The sequence below is a fragment of the Protopterus annectens genome, chromosome 4.part1 (assembly GCF_019279795.1).
Source record: "Protopterus annectens isolate FY-2018-M chromosome 4.part1, PAN1.0, whole genome shotgun sequence".
Classification (NCBI taxonomy): domain Eukaryota; kingdom Metazoa; phylum Chordata; order Ceratodontiformes; family Protopteridae; genus Protopterus; species Protopterus annectens.
In genome coordinates this window covers 171,269,025-171,294,439 of record NC_056734.1, presented here as the reverse complement: position 1 = coordinate 171,294,439, position 25,415 = coordinate 171,269,025, and the positions used below count along the sequence as shown (strand labels likewise).

Genomic DNA, 25,415 nt, shown 5'->3' with positions numbered 1-25,415 from the left:
ATTTAGTTCAGACTGCATACAATAATTTAATTCTACAACAGTAAAGACAATCACATTGCACTTATGATGTTCTCATGAGTTGAGGGAGTGTTGACATTGTTGAGGTTGGTTTTTCAACAGTCTGATTGGTTGTGGAAAGAAACTATTCATGAATCGTGATGTTCTACGCCTGATGCTTCTGTATCATTTCCCTGAAGACAAGAGGTAGAGCAGTCCATGTGCGGGTTGATACTTGTCCCTTATCAGCTTCACAACCCTGACATACCATCTGCAAGAGTAAATGTTCTGTAAGGACTGGAGGTTTGATCCTGTGATTTTCCTGGCCTTCTTTACAACCTTCTCTAATGCCTTGCAATCTGCATATGAGCAGTTTCCATACCAGACTATGGTGGTGTTAGTCAGTATGCTTTTGATCATGGCCCTGTAGAAGATCATGAGGATGTGGGAGGGGAGGTTTGCTATGCATAGTCTCTGGGTGAAGTGGAGACATTGCTGTGTTCTCTTTACAAAGCTGGAGGTGTCTGTTGACCAGCTTAGATCATATGAGATGTGTACCCCTAGGAATTTGGTGCTTTTTACCCTTTCCACTGCTGTACCACTGATGACGATGGGTGAGTGGGACCCTTGCTTCCTCCTGAAGTCAACAATGATTTATTTTGTTTTGTCAACATTTAGTGCTAGATTGTTATTGGTGCACCATCTGGTGAACTGGTGAACTGGTTCACTTCCTCTCTGAATACTCCCTTGTCATCATTACTGATGAGGCCAATCATAGTGGTATCATCTGCAAACTTGACGTTGTGATTTGTCTTATGTTTTGCAGAGCAGTCATGGGTCAGTGGTGTGAAGAGAAGTGGACTTAGTACACATCCTTGCAGGACCCCTGTGTTCAAGGTGATGCATTGTGAATGGTTCTTGCCAACTGGGGCCTGTCAGTCAGACAGTCAAGGATCCAGTTGCAGAGTGTATTTTCTATGCCTAGTTGACTTAGTTTAGACAACAGCTGTTGCGGTATTACAGTGTTGAAGGCTAAGCTGAAGTCTATGAACATCATACATATTTAGCAATTTGTGTCTTCAAGATGGTTCAAGGTGTGATATAGTGCCAGGGATATAGCATCTGCAGTAGAGTGATTTGTTCTGTAAGCAAATTATAAAGGATCAAAAGATGCAGGTAGACAAGATGGTATGTGCTCTTTGATAATCCTTTCAAAGCATTTCATCACCATTGGTTTGAGTGCGATGGGTTGGTAGTCATTTAATGTGACTGGGGATGACTTCTTTGGCAGAGGAATGATGATGGCAGACTTGAAGCATCTTGGCACACTAACCTCTCTGATAAATGTGTTGAAGATGTCTGTGAAGTCAGGTGCCAGTTGATCTGCACAGTCTTTGAGTAGATAACCCGTAATCATGTCAGGACCTGCTGCTTTACTTGGGTGGACTTTTCTTAGGTTCTTTCAGACTGCCTCTAGGCTGAGACATAGCAGTGTGGTATCCCCGTCCATGGGTAGTTTCTTTGGTGAGGTGTTGTTTATATCCTCAAATCTGCTGATGAAGGTCTTAAGTTTGTCTAGAAAGTCTGTATTATCTACACATTGTGTTGATGGAGGTTTGTAATCAATAATGCACTGGCTCCCTTCCACAGCTGCCTAGGATCCTTTTGAGTTGCGAAGTGTTTTTGTATTTTTAGCCCATGAGCATGTTTTGCTGCTCTTACTTCCTTGTTCAGGTTGGCCCTGGCAACATTCACAGTATCTTTATCTCCAGACTTGAAGCCATAATTATATGCTGTCAGTAGCTCATAGACTTCACTAACGAGCCCTGGTCTTTGGTTTGCCCTTATAGTTACGTCCTTCAAGGTGGTTACATCGTCAACACATTTGGTGATAAGCACCACTACTGTTTCAGTATACTAATCCAGGTTTACATGCTGTTCAGTGGTGACAACCTCTTTGAATAGGTTCTAATCAGTGCATTGGAAGCAGTCTTGCAGGGCTGACACTACTTCTTCTGTTCAGATCCTTACTTGTTTCCTGGAAGGTTTTCCTCTTAGCAGCATGGGTTTGTGGCTAGGATCAGCAAGATAGAACTGTGATCTGAGATGCCAAGGTGTGGGTGGGGAACTGCTTTGAAAGCTTGCTTGGAATTTGCATACACTTGGTCTAATATATTTGTTCCCCTTGTAACAAAGTTCACATATTGATAGTAGTGTGCTAGTACTGTTTTCAACTTGGCCTGGTTAAAATCTCCTGCCATAATATTCACACACTCAGGGTTTTTGTTTTGTAGATCACAGGATAGCCTATACAGGCTAGCAAGTACATTTTTAGTATTTGCACTCAGAGGTGTATAGACTGCTGTGATATAAATGGCTGCAAGTTCCCTAGGCAGATAGAATGGACAACGTTTAAGTGTAAGGTATTTAATGTCTGCTGAACAATGGCTGAAGGCAATCTCATTGTTATTACACCAGCAGTTGTTTACATATATGCAAACTCCCCCACCTCTGACTTTGCCAGTGATGGCCTCTATCCTGTCTACTCTGAATAAGGTGTAATCCTGTATTCCCACAGCATAGTCAATGATATTTGAATTTTGCCAAGTCTCTGTAAAAATGATTAAACAGCTGTTTCTTACCATGCAGTTTTATAAGTCCACCCTGATGTAATCCATTTTGCTGTCCAGAGATCGAATATTCACTAGTAGCAAGGATGTAATTGTAGGCCTGTGTGGAGCTTTTCTTAGTCTGACACTAATGCCTGCTCTTTTCCCTCTTTTCTTTGGTCTGTCACATCTCCTGTGTTTTATCTGTTGATTTTTGCAGTTAATCCATGAAACAAAGCAAGTGCAGCACACTGGATAAATCTTAATCATTATCCCCAGCTCGCAGAGTGTTTCAGGCCTCACAGGGCCTGCAGACAGCAGCCCTGCAAACCAGTCACTTGGTGAGTCAGATTCTAGCAGATTCAGCAAGGTAAATCTTTGGTATATCCTTCCTACATTCAAAAATTCATTAAAAGTTCCATTTTCTTGAAAAATGATCGATGTGAAAGAGCTAGAGTGAGCAGTGCATTCACGAGCAGAAGCAGCCGCAGCCATACAGGGCACCGCCTTTTTTTTTTACTCTAATGAGGTCCCTTCTGTGTTGAGTGGGTTTTATCTGGGTGTTTTGATATCTTCCCTTACATTCAGTGGGTGAACTGATGACTTTTAAATTGTCCACGTGTGATGCAGAATAAAGGCCTGGCAATCTACTTCTATCCCCCGTTGTCTAGTAAACTCTGCAGTTGTCAGGGTCTGCTTCCATGGATCTTGTATGAGTTGTTGGGCAGATGTGTGTGTGTTTATGCACATGGGGACTGCACTGGATTTCACTCAGTGGAAGATAATATTAGAGGCAATTTGGGTGGCTAAGCCCACAGCTCCAGAGAGGCATATGGTCAATGTAGAAGTACAATGCCGTAATTGTAATTAGTTTGAATGGGGAAAGTACAAGCCATTTTTTTCTGTTTATTTTATTTTTTAAGTGAAGAAATGCCCTGTTTCTTTACTTAAAAAAGTAATACATAAAATCCAAAGAAAAACTACCACCAACTTCCCAGAGCAGCAGAGTCCAACAAAAGTAAACAAATAATCCAAGATCACTGATGGACCCAAGGAAGGCACAACTCTCCAGGTTAAAAAACTTAATTTATTGTAGGTTATAAGTGCTTTCACAGCTACTGCTGCTTCATCAGATGACAGGCACATTGAACCAAAACAGTGCTTGCCAGAGCAGAAAACCTGCAAATAGTAAGAAAGGGATGGTCATAGTGGTCAAAATAGCAGTAGTCACAGCACCATTAGGTAATTTTTTCAGTCTTGACAGAGAGCCAGATACTGACAATAGGCAACTTTGCAGGATGAGAGTATTTTTGTGTGAGGCTTGGCTGTGAAGCAGCTCTGTGTTTGTGTAAAAAGATGCGAAATACATTGTGTGGCTGTTGTACAGCTGAACATCTGAAATGCTGGTACAGGAGCTGTCTGTATATGAAAATGACTGACTGCTGCCTTTTCATAACTTTTTAGGTAGAAGAGTCTACATTAAAACAAACATGAACGTGAATCGAAAAGAATGCACGTAGTTATGCATGGTTTTAAAAAATAAAAGTGTGCTGGGGTGTGGGTGACATGGTTTGAAAAACATGCAGGGCCCAAGTGCACTTAATCTGCCATTGCTAGCATAGCAGCAGCAAGAATTAAGAAATAAAATATAGTCCAGTATTATAATATTGTCAGCCTATGAATTTCCAGGAAACTTGTCAATACTGATGGAGTCTTTAATATTTGGCAACCTCAGATATATAAATGCTTTGATTAAAGAACACTTATTAAACATTCAAGGTTTTAAGACGTAGCAAGAGAAGTGACTCAGAACTATCAGTATTACTAAGTTTTAGGATGGACGGCTAGTCAACTCCATTAGCAATGAATGTTAATGACAGTCTGAAAACATTTTAGAAGAAGATGTATCTTTATGGGCACCTGAATTATAGTTTCATTGAAGTTGAGATAAGCTGTAGTAGAAGAATTCCATAATGGTTGCCCTGGCTTTGTTAAAATGGAGACCCTAGCTAGAAGAGATTTGGTGCTCAAAGTTAGAAGAAGAGACCAAGAATGCAAGCTGTCATGTCAAATGTAAAATAAGATACATGGCTGTCTGGTGCAAAGAGATAAAGCCCTGACTGTGACACAGATGACCAGAGTTAAATTAATGGCTTGGGTAATGAGGGAGCTTGAATGACTCATATCAGCTTACTCATCTCGGGTGATGGACGGGGTGGGGGGTGTGTGTATGTACTTCAACTGCTGTCAATCCCTAGTCTCCACAAGGGAGGTATATTGACTACAGGAAGCAATGGTATTGGCTAAATCACATTTGGAAGCATGGATAAAATGCTGCAGTGTCTATTTTGTGCCAACCCCTTGTACGATCCATAGGCATGCAGGGTAGAGGGCTAGGCCCTGAAGGAAAAACACTTGCCTGACAGCAGTATGGGCACTACTCCTGGAAGCCTCAGTCTTCTCACTAACCTTGAATATGGCCAGGGGATGTCTGAGGAAGGACAGCATGTATGGTGACTGAAAGGATGAGGGGTGGCAATGGGAGCAACTGATAATCAGCTGCAGGGAGATCCAAAAATAGGATATAAAGAAAGGAAAAAGAAGGTGCCAAAACAAGAGTCATTATACGCATGGACATTTTTATAGTGATGGTGGGAAAGGTTATCCAGTGATTTCATGTATTCATGATAGTGCAGGATGCATAATAAAAATGCATGGATGTAGTTTTTATGCCTGAATTCAGCTCCCAGCCTATCATCAGACATCTGATAAGACTTTCTTGCTCATGGCAGACTTTAGACTGTACCACCAGTGGATTGGGGCACCCAGCAATCAATGGCTGAAGGCAATCTTAGTGTTATTACACCCGCAGTTGTTTACATATATGCAAACTCCCCTACCTCTGATTTTGCCAATGATGGCCTCTATCCTGTCCATGAGCTAGAAGATTTATATAAACCTTCAAAGCAGGTATAAAAAATATCTAATGGTATGTTGGAAACTGGTGATATATATTTTTTCTGTTAAAGTAAGGAACACCTCCAGATTGTACTACAAGACAGAAAATATAGCTTTCTGTGTTACAATACAGGATAAAACCAGTCTGCACTACAGGATAGATACCTGTTTTGTGCAGAACTGAACACTGCATTGTGTTAAAGTTGTTGAGTATTTGAAAAGATTTATAGAGAAAGGAGCTTCTTGTAAGAATGTATCTTAAGTGGCATTGAAGTTAAATTTATCTATAAGCTTAGACAGCTACCATAGCATCTAACATACTGACAAATGAAATACTTAGTAACGGTTAAGAAAGTTCTCATGATTGGGACTTGTGTTTGAGTACATCAGAAACTACCTCATCTATGGAATTTGTCTGTGGGCATTGAAACAGCATCTTACTCCAGCACATTATTAACTGGATCTAAGCTAAAAAACTGGGTAAAAATGTTTACTGAGTAGAAAACATTAGCATATGCATGTCCTATATAAAATGACTAGCATGTGAACATTAGCACATGCATGCCCTATATAAAATTACTAGCATGTGAATACTAGCACATGCATACCCTGTATAAAATGACTAGCATGTGAACATTAGCACATGCATGCCCTATATAAAATGACTAACGGGTGAACATTAGCACATGCATGCCCAATTTAAAATGACTAGCATGTGCACACTTCAGTTCAGTGCTCAGGCAACACTTAAGCCTTTCCTTGGCTTCAGTGCAAGTCTCTTCAATGTGTAGTACAGGTATTAAATAACTGTTCATGTACCATAGGGGAGTCTTCTGAAAGGAAAACAATGTGGTATTTCGTCATATATTATTTGTGTAACCGCTGACTTTGGCTAACAACTAACTGTTTAACTGATCTACTTTCATAATGTGTTTTTGATGAAACTTCATCTATCAAATGCATTTACCTTTGGCATACTGTTATAAAATAAGGAGTATGAACCTTTGTATCCTCAGGAAGTCAATAGCAAGTCCTGAAAATATCTCTTTCTTTGTCACCTGGTGCAAAGCAATAAATGCTATATTTCCACTTCTCTTTTGAAACACAGGAATCTCAGAGAGTTGCGTGTGTTGCCTTAGTCTTCTCTTTCTGTCTGAAATGTTAAGTGATTCACATTTAATGGACAGTAGTGGTGCTGTGGCTGAATTAATTGTTGATAAGGAAATATGTGGCTGTCATAAATTTCACTCTGAAGAATGCAGTGCAGTACCTTATGCAGCCATGTTTACCAGAAATTCACATGACATTCTGCCAGTCCTTTGATTCAGTGATATTAGAATGCACAGGTGTGATGGCACTTCTTAAGTGACCCATATAATGCTGTTTGTGGTGAACTTCCCTGGTATTCTTTGCAGTATCTGGTGAAAATTTTACCCAGCATACTTTTCTCTCAGAAATGGTGACTACTCTAGGCCTACCCTTGGACTCAGTTCCAACGAGCTGCACCTTAATCCCTGACATTATACAATGTTTGGACACCATTCTATGGATACCATATGGCAAACTATTATTTGTAGGTATACTACTAACATTACCCAAGCTTGTCTATGCTTAAGAATGTAGCTGATATTTAAGTTACAGTTATAGTCCTATCTGACATATTTACACGTCATTTTATATGCATGGACTGCCTCACACCTTCATCTGTGCAATGTAAAGTGTGTTAGCTAAGTAATTTCGGTCATCTATGCAGATGATAGATGTATGTTTATTAAATCTTCTTTTTTGTTTAGAGTGAAATTGTTTGGAATAATTAGCATGAAGAGTGAAGACATAGCAGGTACTGATTTGTGAAAACCAGTCAAAGGGCAGTTGTACTGAGGTTTTTAGGATGTTGACTTATTGGTATATTGTGTGTCATGCATACAGTGAATTATGTCTGTTATGCTCACTGCAATAAAATTTTGCTTTACTTATAGGAAATATTTCTTGCAATTTACATTGATATTTCAGAAAGTTTGATATCCCAATTAGAGATAAATGAATACTAAGGTATGGATGCCATTATTTAGCTGTGCTCAGCTAGGTCTTGATGGACCCACTTGGTAGTGCCAGGAACATGCCTCCTTCGCTTTGTATGTTTGGAAGTATAGTCATCTTGTGTGTGCATCAGGATATTAGGACCACTAATTTCTTCTGCCACATTACATTATTTTAGTAGCATACTTGCAAACACTGAGAGAAAATGTTGGATGTTTGACACCACTACTTAATGGCTAATCAGTTACCATTGACTTGCTTTAAATCTCCTTAATTAGGAGCTGCTGATGGTGACATTAATATCGCATTGATGTAATTATTGTTTTTGATGGATGTGAGCAGTTCATAACTGCAGATACTTCTTTGAGGAAATCTAAAAAGAATCTGTGTTGCACAAAACAATAAGCAAAAGCTGCCTGGACTATAGAACACTAGGAGTTAACAGTCATACATTTAGGGAAAAGAGATTCAGGTAAACATGTTTTGGTGGACCACTTCAGTCCTGCTCTCGGTTTACTGCAGCTTTAAAGGCCCATTAGTTTTAGTCTTGCAGAAGCTGCACTCAGCTGACAATTCCTTTATATACTGATGCCATCCTAGTTATGTATCTCGGGCTAGTTAAGTCCTAGTAGCCCACTAAAATGCATCTGTTACTCCTGCAGAAGATGTTTCAGCAATATACCAATACTGATATAGCTTTTACGCAGCCATCATAGCTAGGCTACCTGCCTCAATGAGTCAGTTTACAGTTTTATTAAATGCTTACATGGCTATGTTTGTGGGATATGTTATCAAATATGAAGTTTGTAAGAATATTTCACTTTCATTAAAATGTTTAAAAACTGCAAAACAGTGTACTTTATATTATACATGATTAAACTGTCAAGGCATGCACAACACCAAGTTTTTTTTCTTTGCTTCCCACCATCAGCCATGTTCCAGTGTTGCTCCTTAATGTCTGCAATTATGAGGGAAGAGAGGAGGGGTATCCTTTTATGGCACCATCCTGGTAGTATTGAGGCATTTCTCTCTGTGTCTACCCTTTATACCCACCACCATGCATGGTATGCAGTAATGTCAATGCAGCCCATGTGAGTGCTGCCCCATATTCATATTCATGTATTTCACTGTAGATGATTTGCCCAAACTTCCACTGTTACTAATCTGTCTAGTTTGATGCCATTGGCCTCTGTCAAGAGCTGCTAGCCAGACAGGAAGAAACTCACATCCTTTCCCTGGAAGAAAGAGTGATCCAAGAGCCCCACACTTACCTTATTGCTAGCCAGGCACCTGCCTCACTTATCAAACTTATATCACCAGCACAGCAGATGAAAACTTAAAGCTGAACAACACCCAAGTTTAATATTACCTTTAAATTGTAACCTTCTACTAGATTTTTGCAATGAGGAATGCACCAGAAACAAATACATTGTTACTGACAAACTCCTAATGGACAGAAGTTTCTTTTGCATTGGTTATGAAAGTATTGAAAATAAATTCTTTACCACAACCTTCTGTTATTGTGCAAAGGGACTACTGCCTTGGCATTCCTTTTGCTGAACAATCCTACTACTGTATTACTATAGAAAACAACCTAGTAACACAAGGGAATTGAGATGACTTTCCTTACTTTTAAATCAGCTAACCAAATGACCCAGTCCCACTTAAGTATTCTGCCCTTTTATAAGCAGTTGTGGGTCTAGGACCTGACTGGCATGGGTGTTGCACCCTGTATGTATATGCATGGTCTTGAGGTGTTCACTTTTGTAGGTCTGTCCATATTTATTAATAATTTGGTCTACTGACCCACTACCTCATGAACAATGTGGTCTAAATGTAATTGCCGCTTGTAAAATAATCAGGTTATCCGCCTTGGTTTTATGTTTGACCAATTGGGCCGATGTCCCTGTAGTATATTCAGGGATTCTGCTATGAAACACTGACTTCCTAAAAGTCAAAGTTCTAAAAGAATAACAACAAAAAATAGCCCAGAATCCAAAAGGGAAAAAATCCTTTTTAGTTGCTTTCTGTGAGTGGGGAGACTGCAGCCCAGTGTGGAAGACAAGGCCCCTCACACCCCCAAACTTATATACCAACTCCATGGTTGCACCAACCCAAAGAAGGGAGAAATCTTCCTAAATAAATTAATCTTTGCTGGTGCTAAATTAGAAATTGCACTGGCAATGATTTCCTGTAGGAAAAAGCATTCAATGTCATGCTGTTCATCTCTTTTTTTCTGTGGGGTGCTGACACTTGAGCAGTTTCTCTTCAAGCATGTGTAGGGTGCCACATTTAAGCATCTGTACTCTATTAATGAACCCTTTAGAAAGTCTAGTGGCCAGCTACTCCTTATTTTATGGGCAAACTATCTGATTAACCTTTTTTTATTCTTTATCGAAGAAATGAGAAGTGGGGTATAAACACTTGTGCAGCTTCCACTAAGCACTCTGGGTAAACCAGTTTAATGTGGGGACAGGGAGCACCATAAAGAAGGAAGATATGTGGGAAGAAGAGTAGGGAAATTGGAGGTGATGCCAGATCATATTTTTCCAATTGCCACATGGTATCATGAAAAAACAGATTTTTTTATACAGGTTAAAAAGGCCTAAACAAAGCTGTCAGCACTGACAAATCACTAAGGGGAACTGGACCTGAGACCACACTGAACCTCTAGAACATAATTTATTTTTCCATTGACATTTCTTCACAGTACTCTTTCTGGGAAGTACCTGCATTCTGAAATTACTGAGAAAAACATCCATCCACTCATTTTTGACACTACATGTCCTGGTGAGGATACCAGTAGTAGAAAGCTGAGTTGGGTAGTCCATGGTCCGTTATCCCCAGCCAGTCTTCAGCTCAGCCTGTGGGATCTCCATATGCTCCCAAACAAAACATAATCCTTCTATAGTATCCTGATATCCTGATTCTCCCCTAACATCTTTCCAGTGGCCCGTGCCTACTAAACCTCACACAGTACAGCTATGGTACATACTGAGTAAGAACCCAAGCCACCTTAAGTGACTTTTTATAACCCAGCGGAGAAGTGGCAGTAGTCTGTGATTATCCAGACTTGTCAGGTTCCCCTTTCTGTCACAGAAAGTGAACCCATCTACCCTGTGAAGGAAACTCATTTCTGCGACTTGTATCTAAAGCCTCATCCTTTCAGTAGGTACCTGAAGTTTTTGACCTCAGGTGAGGGTGGGGGACAAAGACTGATAAATTAAGAACTCTGTCCTATGACTCATTTTTCACTTCATCACCACAGCCCAGTACAAACAGTGCAGCATTCCCAGTACTACACCCACCCACTGGTCAGTCTCAAGGTCTCCCTCTACCTTCACTCACAGACAGCACCCCAGGTCACTTAAATTCCTTCACCTGGGGCAGCTGCACTGCTTCCACTCACCTGCAGAAAGCAGTCTAATCTTTTCAGGGCGAGAACCATGACCTCTGATTTGGTGATGCTGATTTTCACCCCACTGGGTTTCTATTCAGCAGCAAACTACTGCAGTGCATCCAGAAATCACAGTCGAATGGCAGTGAGAAGGGACATGATTTATAAACAACAGAGAGAGAAATTATCATCCAAAAATGTATGAGGATCTTGAATTAAAGCCTGCTGTTAACCAAGACACTGATGGCTGGATAAGGGTTACTTAACACTTAGTGCTACATCAGCTTGAAAGAATGAAAAAGAGTAATATTTTAACAGAAAAAGCTTTCACTTAATAAGAAAATGGATGAAAATGTAAATGAGGAAAAAGAGTACTGCTTAATATATGTGTGTATGTACTTAATCATTAGCCTTCAAGGGTCTTTAACTTGCCTGAATAAGGATGGCTTTCAGTAGCCACAAAACAAAATTAACTAACATTTGAGGAATACCTTTAGGAGTATGACACACAGCCAGACGTACAATATAATAACATTCATTAACTATGATGAAACACAGAGACAAGGAGCAGTGAAGCATCTCTGCATCAGCTGGCACATGGGTACCAGACAGTTTCAAAGTGACTCAGAAAATAATTTTATGCTAGTGTGATTGTCACCTAATTAGCTGTTAAGCAAGATATTTTCTGTTTTTCATTTCCTTCTTACCCATAACCCACTGGGCTGAGTTTTGTTAGATTCAGGAAGCACTTATAAGGTGAATTGCACCAGATCTTTCAGAAACAATACTCTCACCCCCAATAAAATGACAACTGGTGGGAAGGGAGTAGCATTGCAGCTTTGACAGGAGCTATGAATGGTGACTCTACTCACAGAGATGGTCCTGTCTCCCATCCCTGGATCAGTACTTATGGTGATCTAACCATCCTAATTTGTAAGAGCCTTACAGAGGTTATAGCCAGTAATGGCAGTGGAAGTTATACGTGCATCAGCAAGAATATAGACGCTAGATTAGAAAGAAATTTAGGAAGCCAGGGTAAGGCAATGCTCAAGATGGGGAATTTACAGGTTACAATACAGGTTACCAGTTCTTTGGCTGTGCTTACAGGCTAAGGGCAATTGGGGCAAGCTGGACAATGAGATATATCAAAGGAATAAAGAATTATTTTAAGTTGCAGCTATTCTTTATCAAAAATGCCCTTCAGGTATTCCTAGACAAAAACATAATCCTTTTATAGTTTACTAACTTACTGATGGCAAAATAATAGACTTTTAGGTAATACAGACTAATTGCTGCTGCTTGGATTTGAACTCACACACACAGTTATGTTGACTGAAATATTGCCTAATGCAATGCTTCAAGAGTTATTCAAGCAAGTATATTGTTGGGGTTCCTATAAGTAACATTTTCAACAGTATGCACAAGATAAGTATGGAGAGGATAATCATTGAGACAGGAGACAGGAAAAGAAACGTCATCCCAGAGAAGGTACAGAGTAGGATGCAGTTTAGTAAAATGATATGTCTTGATGTTGCTATATACATCTTTCCTTTTCTCACTGTCTATATATACTTAAATACAAAACAGGAGAGAAAAACACTACATTTATAAGACAAACCAAAACTGGCAGACTTTTTAGTATGGGTGTCTAAGACCAGTAGATATCTATATATGCCATTCTGTCCACTAAGTGCCAGTGTACCCCATCAGATATTATTGTATGGTTTTCAGCTGTTTTATGCTTACATTGTATCTTGATTTCATCTTACACATACTTTAACTTGGGGGGGTCTATCACAGTTGTTGACAAATGGAAGACGCTATCAGTAGGGCTTACATGGCTTTACAGCATATCTCTAAACTGTCCAGACTTTGGATGGACACCCCTAATTTGTTCTCAGACTTTTACTGCAAATATTGTAAAGTTGCAAACAATTATGAGAACTGCTAAGTCAATAGTACAAGCATTTAAAAAGTGTCCCTAATTTGGGGCCTTTTCTCCAATATTTTAATTTGTATTTTGCTTTGCTCATAACACTAGAAGGAAAAAGGTTAGTTACATTATTTATAGGTTAGTACTAGACTAACTGCCCTTGTGGGCCATTTTATGCCTAGCCAGTTATCCCATTAGAGAATCAAACCCTGCACCTTGTGTTTGTAGAGTAAACGTCTTGACTATTATGCCAATCTCCTAACTCCATTCTTTTGTTAATTGGGTAGGTGTGCAGGTCTGAGAACCCTTCTCAGGCATGACTTGGGCTATAAGGCAATGTAAAACATCATTTACAAATGTTGGATACAATAACTTAGCATAATGTTATTTATAACAGCAGAGAGATATGCTTTATGGGCATGCTTTTTAAATTTATACTTACCCTGGAGCTCAAGACAATGAGAACAGACATTATTTGAAAATCATGAGTAGAGTCTTGGTCCATCCATAAAGTCTTCCTTTTTAACTTATTTGCATAAACTAAGTAGGGAAGTACTCATGCCTTCTCTCAGGGTTGGATATCTTGATGGCAATATCAGTAGTCTGTGTTGGCACCTTGCCTTAAGCTTAAATTGTTTTGGAACCTGACACTTTTGCAAGCATGTAGGATCCAGAAGGTTATATTCTGCATCATACAGGACACTCCATGTAGGAAAAAATTAGAGTATATAATATGGAGCTAAATTTGTAGGGATGTAAGTCTTTACCTCAATAAACTCATCAAAGCTGCTCAGTCAAGAATATTTAATTAAATCTGCCAACCATCAAACAAACTATTGCATAGGAGGCAAAGTTTCCCACATGCCTTGTCAGGAGAGTGTACCTCTGTACCCCTCTGTACCCCTATTATAACTAACTCTGTGATTTCCAGGCGTTATCATTCTCTTCACTGCCTGTTCTGTTAGGCTTGCGGGATGGGTTTCAACTGCTTTGTCAGATCATTAGTTCTGTTTCCGTGGTTCTATTTTTTAAAAGTGTCATGCAGTCATGAAGGAACTGATGGACTTGATTTTCCTGTGAACATCTTAGGTATCCTTTGATACAGGGAAGTCTGTGTGTTTTAATAAAAGGGGCTTCTTAATTAATGGATTGTTCATTTTTGTAAATCTTTCAGTCAAATGTTATTGACTCCATGTTTCATTAGCCAGTTTGTTTATTATTTGTTAACCTGGATAAAAGATAGCAATAAGCCCAGTACAATTATTCAGAATTAAAAGTATTATAATTGGAGCCCACCCAGTTCGGGTTTGTGAAAAGACAGATCATGCCTCCTGAACCTGATCGACTTCTTTGAGGCATTCACCAAAGCCGTAGATGAGGGTAAGGTGGTTCACACAGCCTATCTTGACCTCGCCAAGGCTTTAGACACCATCCCCCATTCTGGAATTATAGCTAAACTCGGTAAACTAGGTATAAATCCCTACGTCACAAGATGGGTTGCCAACTGGCTCAATGACAGAACCCACACTGTAAAAGTTGCATACTCCAAATCTGACCTCAAAGCAGTGACAAGTGGAGTACCACAGGGTTCCATCCTGGGACCTCTCCAGTTTGGTATCTACTTCTCTGAAGTACAGGCTAACACAGAAGGCCTCTGGCTAATGAAGTTCGCAGATGACTGCAAACTTGGAGCTATAGTCAAGTCCCCAAATGATGTGGACATCCTACAGAAGGGCCTCGCTGAGACAGATGCCTGTCAAGCTCAATGCCAAAAAGTGCAGTGTCATCCCCTTTGGTAAAAACTCTGTACCCATGAACTACCACATAGGCAGCAATCTACTTAACACCGAATGTGTAATAAGAGACCTTGGGACCCAGATGGACAGTAGTCTCTCCTTTGATAGTCACATCACCACAGTAGTCAGGAAGTCCTTCTACATGGCACACCTCATCATAAAAGGGTTCTCATCCAGGAAAAATAGGTAATTGTTCCTCTCTACTTGACACTCATTAGACCCATTATAGGGTACAATGCCCCTTTTGGAATGTACCTCACAAGACATCTGCAGCAGCTGGAAAGGCCACAGAAGTACCTCACAAAGAGGATTACTGGCCTCAAACAAATGTCCTACACTGACCGTCTCAAAAAACTCCAGCTTTACTCCATAGCATATTACCTACTCCAAGGTGATCTCTGCATAACATATAAAGCTATGTCAAACCCAAAGCTGTTGGACATGCTATGCCTAAAGAAATCCCAATCCCTCCGAGCTACACACTCTAGGGACCTACACCTTGTCACCACAATAAACAGGACATGCTGGAGGGATAGATTCCTGTCCCAGAGACTTCCCATATTCTGGAACAGGCTACCCATCTATGTCAAGCAAAGTTCTTCATTAGCACTCTTCAAGAAAAATCTTGATGAGTGGATGGGAAATAGGAAATACACCCAGGGGATCATTTCTGTGTCTCTGCTCGACAGTGGCACAGGAAAATAACTTTCTTGGGTGGTGTAAGCCAGGGAACCTTGTTGGCTAGGCTTACGTAGGCCCTTGAGCCGATAGCCTAGTACCTACCTATGAACCTATAATAAGTAATCCATATACAGCTGTTTTGTTTGACAATAAAGAAGGCTGAGGAGTTTAAGAAAAAATGGACAAAAACTGTAAAATGTGGTTTATTCTGAAAGCAATCAAATGGCTACTATAAAAAGTTAAAATTCAAAACTTATTTGCAGAACTTGTGAATCAGAAACAGCCATTTTGCAGACAAATATAAAAGAACAAAATGGTTAGTACGAAAAGTTAAAATTCAGAACTTAGTTGTAGAACTTGTGATTCATTGAAACAATAATTTTGGATACAAATATATGGAATAGTATTATTTATAAAATTTCCATAATATAACTAGCACATATCAAGTAAGGCATAATCTCTTTATAAATAAGTCAAGAAAGTGCAAACTATATTTTACAAAATGAATACTGGCTTAAGGAGCAGCTTTCCTTTTAAAATATTGTTTTGTTGCCATAATAAATAGTAACCCTTCTCATTTAGTTATTCCATACTGCTTCGTGTTGAAAATGTGTTTGATGTCGTAGCTTTGTTTCACTAAGATACCAGATGCAGGGAACATTCATTTTACATTTTACCAGTGTTTCCATTCAGACTGATAGAAACCAAAGTTTTGGGTGCTCAAAAAATCCATTGTAATGAGCATCTCTCTCTGTTTTTATTGTTGTTAAGGAGTAAAACAAAACCTGTCATTTTCTTCTTCTTCACTTAGCATTTCTGCTGTAGACTGTCTTGTACTGATTTGTACCATAAAGCTAAAGAACTGCCAGCTGCCGCAGACCAGAGACATACCTTCAAGCAAAACTACAAAACACAAGCTGATATACTACTGCAGAAGTTATTAAGAACAGTTTTAGTTCATATGCACTTCAGTTTGCAGTTAACATGTGGCTAAAATGTGGCAATTTTATGTCACTTTTGTTTGTACTGTTTTGGATTCAATCTCATGAGATATACAAGTGATATTATACAACTTTGTCCAGAAGGATTATTTCGCCATTACTAGGGAAACCACTTTTTGCGTTAAGATTCTTCATTTCTTCTTTGATTCAAAAAGTATCAAAAAGCAATACCACAGAACATGTGGTGGTATGACAATGTGGCTGCAGATATGTAACTTTTATATTTTTCAATATTTTCATCAAAGCTTTTATCAATTGGTTTGTATCAGTTCATGAATCACAAGCTATAACCATTTTAAATAAAAACCTCAAACAGATATTTTTGGCAATCTTATCTTTTTTTTTTAATATTTTGTTTTCATCTTACTCACGCTCTCATTTAACCCTGTATTCCTGCTGTCACTCTAACACATTTTGTAGCCCTACATTCCCCAAGTTTCACTAGAGAACTTAACTCTACTGGTATGACAGGCAGGGGAGGCATGAAAGAACGCTTTATGCAACTATTTGGAGTGGGCACACTGCCTTCAATGCAATGCATCTCTGCAATTTCAATGTATCCCCATAAATAAAGGTGGACATCACATGCAGCTGCTGGGCAAGTCAACACCTACAGTCCATTAGTGGTCAACTTTTCAGAAACTGATTTTAAGTATATCAGTCAGTTATCACCACCTACACCACCACCCCCCCCAAGCTGACTTCTCCTGTTGCACTCATGCCCACTTGTCAAACCCAAGTGGAAGCCATCACTGTCAATGGAAATGGCTGCAGTGGTGGAACCATCTGGCAGTCATTCATTTCAACAATACATATCCAGCATTGTTACTTTCTTTCATGGGTTAGTTGTAAAAGGGGAGCATTTAAAATACAAGCCATTAAGTAAAAGCGTCATAAAAAGTGTACATCTAGGCAATTCATTGTTTAACCCAAACTATATGAACACTTTAGGTTTCTGTTACATAGATATCTGTATTTTAATTTAAAAACTGCAAATAATACAGATAATGATATTTAAGGGCAGTAAGATAGTCACATGCTATGCATTTCACACTTCTAATGCAAATCAATTTGTATTTTTTGGTGTAACTAATGAAAACAATCTTCATGGATATGTTCCAGGCTCCTGTACAAAATAATTTTGTTACCATGCAAATTCCTAAGTGAGTGCATGCAGATTTCATGAAACCAGTGAAATGCTTTGCAATTAACATCACACTTATCCAGCCAAATGTCTAGCAAAAATGACACTATAATCAGGTATCCCCTCAGCACCCCTAGAAACAATTAATCTTGTTATCACAAGGTATTCTTCAGTAAATTATTATAAATATTCTTTCTGGCAGTGAATTTATGTATTTTTTTAGTTTTCACAATTTGCAAAAAAAATAAATAACTACTTGCTAAAATGCAAAATAAATTAGTGGTGTCTTTTTGAACTATATTAAAGTCATTAACAATGCAACATGAACTAACATACAACTAAAAAGAATGGTTTTGATCTAAGCAAATTCATCAGATTTGAATTCATTCTCTGCAATCCATTACAATGACAATAATAATAATAAAATGGAGACATTTGAACTTAAGTGTATCTTTGCCAATAATCTGCAACATTCCTATGAAGGACTTTGTGTATCAATTCGTGTGGAGTGGTAATATTCAAATTGAATGTTTTGTTTATTTTCTTTATTAAAATGCTCAAGGGAGTTCCTCTGAGATGCAGTTAAAATCCATCGCTGCATTCCAAACTCCTTAAGGGCAGGCAGTCTTGTCAGGCATTCTGTAAGGCTGCTGAACCAAGATCCACATTCCCTACGAGCTGACGGTCGAAGACTAATATCCATTTCTGACAATTCTGTTAGTCCATTCAGATCCCTGAAGAAAGAGTTCCATCCTACTTCATCCACGGTGTCATTGTACATTAAGTCCAATTTTTGTAACTTGGCCAAGTAGCCTGACTGACACACTGATGCTGCAAGGCAACAGGCAGAAAAAAAACTTAAAAATATTCCTCATATAATCTAATACTCATTCATTGTGAGCTGTACAAAGGTAACACATTTATCATTGTTACAAAGTGTCATAAGGATTACTACACTTGTAGGTCAGAACAACAATCTCTTCTAAAAATCAGATAAATTAGTTGGAGTGCTTTCTAGCTATTTACTGTTACTCAATTAAATCTCATTTATATCCATAAGTACACATGCTGATTGGACAGAGGAATCAGTGTGCTCACTGTAAATTGAGAATTCCTTACAGAATGTATTCAGTCCACCATGTGCTGCTACAGAGAAATCTTAAATCATAAGCAGCATATCCTGAATTAAATAACAGATACCCTCCATGATACTCAGAAATGTCCAACAAATGGCTTTGCCCCGTCCCCAACATTTTACTCATGTACTACCCTTAACCATAACCCTAACCCTACCGAGGTTTCTTATCCTAACCCTACATATTATTAAACAAGACAAAAGGACCCAGAACACAGAAAACACAAAACATGGACAACACTGACTATCCCCTTACCTAATCCTTACTCTAACCCTTAGCCATGAACATTTGCATACTCACATCTGCTATAACACAGTCTGGTGCATCTACATAACAACCACCTTTTCATTCAAACATTAATTTTATACACTATATAAAATTAAATTCAACCATATGTGATTCAGTCAAAAGAGCATTCACTCATTTGTGATTTTTTTCTTTTTTACACTCAATAAACCTTTCTAACAAATGTGCATTCTACCATTTGAGTTACACACAGAGACACACAGGCACACACACACACACATATCTATATATCTATCTATATATATATATATATATATATATATATATATATATATATATATATATATTAGATATCTTATTTATATATATATATATATATATATATATATATATATATATATAAATATAATAAGAATGATCAATAACACAAACAGTCAAATCACAATCAAATAATTATATTGACAGCCTCATTACATTGCAGCACACATAATCTAAATAAAAATTATTGCAAATGTAATGCAACTCCTTTATATTTGTGATCAAAATCCACAGCAGAGTTTAATAAAGGAGTTATGTGCCCATTTGTATAGATGTACAGCACTGACAGTCCCAACCAAATGTAAGCATAATGGGACATTTAAAGGCAAACTGCCCTGGGGGTCCACCAACAAAAATAAACTCTGTAATAAAAGGGAAATACTGCACAATGTATACAGTAGCTCTAAAGACTCAACAATAAAGGATAACATCAGAAAATTGATAACAAAAATGCCATTAGGAGTACTAAGGCATCCAACAGTATCTGAAGCTAAGGATAATGTCAGATCCATATTTACTTACTTCAGGAAACTAAGCAATAACGCCCATCATTTCTCAGAATGTATTCATAATGGCATTACCTACTCAGACCCAGTAGACATAGCCAACATACTAGCAAATATATTCAATGCCAACTTTACCCCGGAGATGACCAGCCACTGTCTGCTTATTCCTGAAGCTAGTAGACTTCCCATCATCACTAAAGAATGTGTACTAATGGTGCTCTTTAAAACCAAAAATACTTCTGCAAGCTGGGAGGGTGGCCAAATGGTTAAGGTGTTTGCCTTATAAACACAAGGTATAGGGTTTGAGTCTCACAAGGGATAATTGGCTAGGCTTAAAAATGGCTTGCAAGGGCAGTTAGCCTAGTACTAATCTATGAACCTATGAACCTATTAGACCTGATACTATAACTTTCTGTTTAATAAACAGCACTAAATTGTCCATGGCAGAACTGTTCCTCAAACTGTTTACCCAGAATTTATCCATAGGTGTTGTCCCTGAAGTTTGATGTACAGCGGTTGTGATGCCACTCTACATGGGTGGCCCTTGTGACTGACTGTGGAAACTACAAAACCATTGGCCTGACAAATATTTGTAAAGCCATAGAACATACTATAATTGACACGATAAACTACAGCAATAAAACATCTCATTAGGTTAGAGACACAGCAGTTGGGCTTTGTCAGTGATAGAGCCTGTCTATTAAGTCTGGTCAAGTTCTTTGAAAGAGTAACTTAAGCTGTTGATGGTGGACATGATGTCCAGACAGCATACTTTGACCTGGCCAAGGCCTTTATTACCATCCTCCATGTTAGCTTGATTAGTAAACTTAATGCATTCCTGATTGATCCCTGTGTGGTAAGCTGGATAGCAAATTGAAAAGGATATAACCCACATGGTGCATATAGCAGGCACCTCACTGGGGAGCATAAAGTGGACCAGTGCTGCTCCACAAGGATCCATGTTGGGACTCCTTTTGTTTGGCATTTACTTTTATAATATCCAGAGCAGAAACCAAAACTTCTGGCTAACTGGGTTTCTGGATGACATTAAACTGACAGTCACTGTTAAGTCAAACTCTGACATCCAAGCCTTGTTAATACTTTGTGCAGTATTAATGAAAGTAAGTGCTAAAAAGTTCAGTATTGCTACATTTAGGAGATTACCCCTTCTTATCATATAATACAGACAATACCCCACTCCAAAATGATAATAATGTTAAAGACCTTGGAACGTGGGTGGATTTTTGTTCATCATGTCACCATGATAATCAGGAAATCCTTCTACTTAGTGTAGCTGATTGCCAAAGGGATATCATGTACATCTAAAGAGGTCACTGTCCCCTTATACTCATCATTAATTAGGCTGATCATTGAATAAAATGTCTACTTTGGGATATACCTCAACAGACATATCAAACAACTACATGGACCCAAGAGGTTCCTTATTAAGAAGATCGCTGGCATAAAAATCCTGAGTTATCAGGAAAGACTAGACATACTGTTCTTTTATTCAGTATCTTATAGACTCCCGAGGGGAGATCTATGCTTTGCCTTCTGAGCCATTAGGAACAAAGTGATTCTGGACTTTGTATCTCCAAAAATCAAACAGCCTCATACATGCCAGAACCAGGGAATTTTCACCAACAGATAAATATAACAAAATGAGAGAGAGGTACACCACCTAGAACCTTTCCCATCTCAGCAATACAATTTTGCTGTATTTTAAGTAGTGAGATACATTACTGTCCTTCAAGTGCAAGCTGGGTTATTGGATGGGTGGTCTCCAGTTCACCCCATGGCTTGATTGGCTTTGCCTTTCTTGAGAGAGGAGGTTCAGTCCGAGGATTGGTATAGGCAAGGGAAATGGTCATATGACTCAACTGCCTCATATTCCTTATAATCCTTATGAACAAAGTTAAAGTAAAATCGAGCACTCTAACCAAACCAAAGTATCCCTAATGTATGATTTAATTGTGCTATAAGCTGACTTATGATGTGTCAGCTCGTCCTAGTGTAGGGCTTTCATCCTACATCTCATAGTCAGTAATACTTGTGAGTTAAAAGGGTACTTTTATACAACAGCCCACAAAACTAACAACACTCATGCATCAAAAGCTGTCTCTTTTTTCAAATGCAGTACCTGTTTTCAAGAGCAAATCTACTAAATACTAAAGGATGTAGTGATGAATTTCATATGGCTCTGTGTATCTTTGTGATGCTCTAAATGGCAATTAGTTCTGTCTTGCTAATATTGTTGTTGTTAAAAATCCATACAAAATAGTATCAGTCTTACACCTGAAGGCCAAAAACATATTCAATAAATACTATAGTAATGTAATTAATCATTTAAAAAGGGGTAATCATACTTTAATTCTAAATCCCAGCAGTTATTACAATCACTCATCCCTTGTCAGTAGGTTTAATAAAGTAAATATTGTTTCTATGATCTGTAATCACTAGCCATTCTTGATAGATGATATTATTTTTAACTAGAAACATAATCAAACAATACATGAAATTTACTATTATGTGCTACAACCTACTTTAAATATCTTGGTATTCTACAGCAGTTTCTACAACATTAATTGTGACAACCCTACAAACTAAGTCAATGAGAAACAGACTTAAGTAACACATTTTTAAAGCCCATTCAAGCCTTGTGTTTGATGCTTAGTCTAGACTAGTTTCACATTTGAAAATGAGACAGGTCTTGATGCATTAATATTGATAGTTTTCTGAGCTGTTGTATACAAGTACCTTTTTAACTTGTAAATATGCTATGACATACTTAATGAAAGCCCCACAGTAGAACTGTCACTCTGTATAAGTCTTTGTCAGTTTATATCACAACTAAATCACACATTAGGGACACTTCTGATTTAAGTAAATGCAAAGCATTTTGTTCAATAATTTTTTATTTGGTCACTGAAAACACTTTGGTGAATATTACAGTGCCAGTGTGCATTGCATAAAACTAAAATATAATTTTCTAAATTCTCCACATTTCCATGAGAGAATATTGAATTATGGATAACAGATATATTGAAAACATACCAAAATCATGGCTATGTATGGTGTCAGGGGCTCAAGTACCCCACGGAATTTTCTGCAAGGAAGCTATGCCCCCAGAGCCTCCTGTTATATTCTCATTATATGATTGCATCATCTTTGGAGTAAGGTTTTAAATTCTGTACATAGATCAAAAAGGCCTACATCAAATCACTACTGGAAATACCCTTGTCAAAAAGTAAATGTACGTTTTGTAACTGAGGTTAATATTTTTTTTTAACTTTAAAGAAAAGCATACATTTCACTACGCCTCATTCCTATAAAGTTCTGTTTTAGGGACTGAGGGAAACATAGGTAGGATTATTCTATAAATGCATTGCATTTTAAGAAAGCAGTCTTAATTATCAATAGTAAACTTGACAAAATCCAGTTAGTTCCTCCTTCCACAGAAATGATTCAACTCTAGAGCATGTTTATAATACCTCGGGAATGTGTATGTGTTGGGCAGGGGGGAGTGAAGTCCTCACAAAAGTTACTTAGGGGTGTATAAAATGGGAAGGTCCATATTTGTATGAGGAAAGATCAAACAAATAGCTTATTGCCAAGTTTTTTTTCCCTTCAATATTTAGGACCAAATTCAGTTTTATGACATTCTATTAGATTTTCAACAACTGCCTTTCTTGCCAGCATGATATAGTGCATGTACAGTAATACACAGAAAAAGGGTATGCTCTAAAACATATAAACTCTTAACACTGCACCTCAGTCCTAACATTTATGATCATAAGCCAGTCCTGGTGTAAGATTTAACATCCAAGATCTCAAGGTTAGTTTATTTCCAAGTTAAAAAGGTTCCTTTATACAACATCTCAATAAACTAACAGCACTTATGCATCGGCAACTGTCTAACCTGAACATCCAGTGCTTTTTACATTTAAGCAAAGAAATTAACAACTCCTCACTGATTTCCAGTTTTGTATTTCCTTGGGACTTGTGTTCTAGACCATAAGCAGTTTTGGTTCATATTTCATAGTCACTGTAGTATGAACATTACATCTCTTACCAGAACTACTGTTTTTCTCATAATGAACTAAGATTATAAATAATACCTAGAGCTTCCAGGTCCTCAGCCATCAGATTGCAGCTGCTGAGTTTTAATGCCTGAAGTGCTGTTCCCGCACCCAACATTTCCATAAGGATGTTCAGTTGTCCACCGATGCACTTGTTCCATGACAAGTCTAATGTATCCAGCACTGTTAGGTAAGGTGCAGATTCAGCTGAAATATGTGCAATAATTATTAAAAAGTGTGCAACATTCAAGAAACAGTGCTTATATGCGCATCACATCCATTTATCAAAGTAACTGCTATAAACATTGGCTATCTTCGGGACTTGCTTCATTTTTGACAGCTTGAAAACTATATACATTTTACGTGAATGTTTCACTAGTAGTGAAGAGCAATGAAAGTAAACATCATTAATGTATTTAGACTTACACTAAAAGTCTAATCTGAATTCATAAATAATTATATGCAAACCTAATGATCTTTTACAAACAAGTAGACGATGCAAGCGGTCAAAACGGACCCATCAGGTGAACTTTATGAAAAATATCAGTGGAAAAACAAAAGCCCATGAATATCCTCAATATTAGGAGATGCAGCCACATTAATATACTCAATTAAATTATGCAGTAAGTAATCAATGTAAAATATCAGGCAAGTATTACTTAGGCATGCAACAATAGGAGGGTTGGAATAAATGTGGGCGAGTGAAAACTAGCAGTAATAAAAATATTTCATGCATCTATGTGTATGTGGTGTAGCCATGGTACTTTCAGGTTTCTTTGATGCTCAGTTTTTGTTTCACATAATGAAAAGAAACACAGGACTTTATTTACCATATATCTCAAGAATGGCTAGTTATATGGCACTTATAACGGTCTCATGGCATTGTCGCACACCTAAAGTACAGATTTTTTTTTAAAGTAATATAATGACCTTTTGTTGCCACTGTACTATTTTTAGTCAGTACATCTCAAAGTGGCAGAGCTGGTTCGCCCCCGACTCTCCCTGTGATCAATCTGTCAATTGTCATCTCTAGTCACAGGAGCAGTGTGGACACTAAAAGAAGGTTGGCTTGTTAGGTCTTTGGCCTAACCTTTACACTTGGCATAGTCATGTCTGGTTTAGCTTGTGCAGGTGATGAGGTATGGCTTGAGAAGTGTACCAGTCCCAGGCCCTGGGTAGACACAGTTCTAGTGTACCCCTCCCCCTCCAGCCAAGACACTAACTAAACTTGGGTTGCCTGGGTTGTGGTCAGGGCTTTATCTCTCTATATCACCAGTGAGAATATATTAACTTGCACAAAACTTTGAGCAATAGTACTGAAGAAGGAAATGATGCACAGACGTGTCTTAATGAAGAAAATCTTTTTTTATTTCCTTTATATATCTATTCATTCCAGGCACAACTCTTTATTACCTGTTGCTGCTATATATAAAAGTGGGCAATCCGGAAATACTGAATAGTCTGAGCCAACCTTAAGTCCTGTGTTTCTTTCATTCACCTCTGTACAATGTCACTCTTCTATCACACAGAGGTAGAAGATGGAGATCAAGGTCAGTGAGAGCTATTTGTGCAAA

General features: G+C 38.2%; 1 protein-coding gene across 1 annotated transcript in view; it reads right to left on the bottom strand.

Moving 5' to 3' along the window:
• Window positions 1-15,598: 15,598 nt before the first annotated feature.
• LRRC31 (leucine rich repeat containing 31) overlaps window positions 15,599-25,415 on the bottom strand; it is a 500,475-nt gene continuing 490,658 nt past the window's right edge. Inside the window, exons 9-10 of the mRNA XM_044070078.1 lie at window positions 23,881-24,048; window positions 15,599-18,387 (exon numbers count right to left, since the gene is read on the bottom strand). Coding sequence (XP_043926013.1) covers window positions 18,032-18,387; window positions 23,881-24,048 — 524 coding nt within the window. The 3' untranslated portion in view covers window positions 15,599-18,031. The remainder of the gene's footprint in view (window positions 18,388-23,880; window positions 24,049-25,415) is intronic.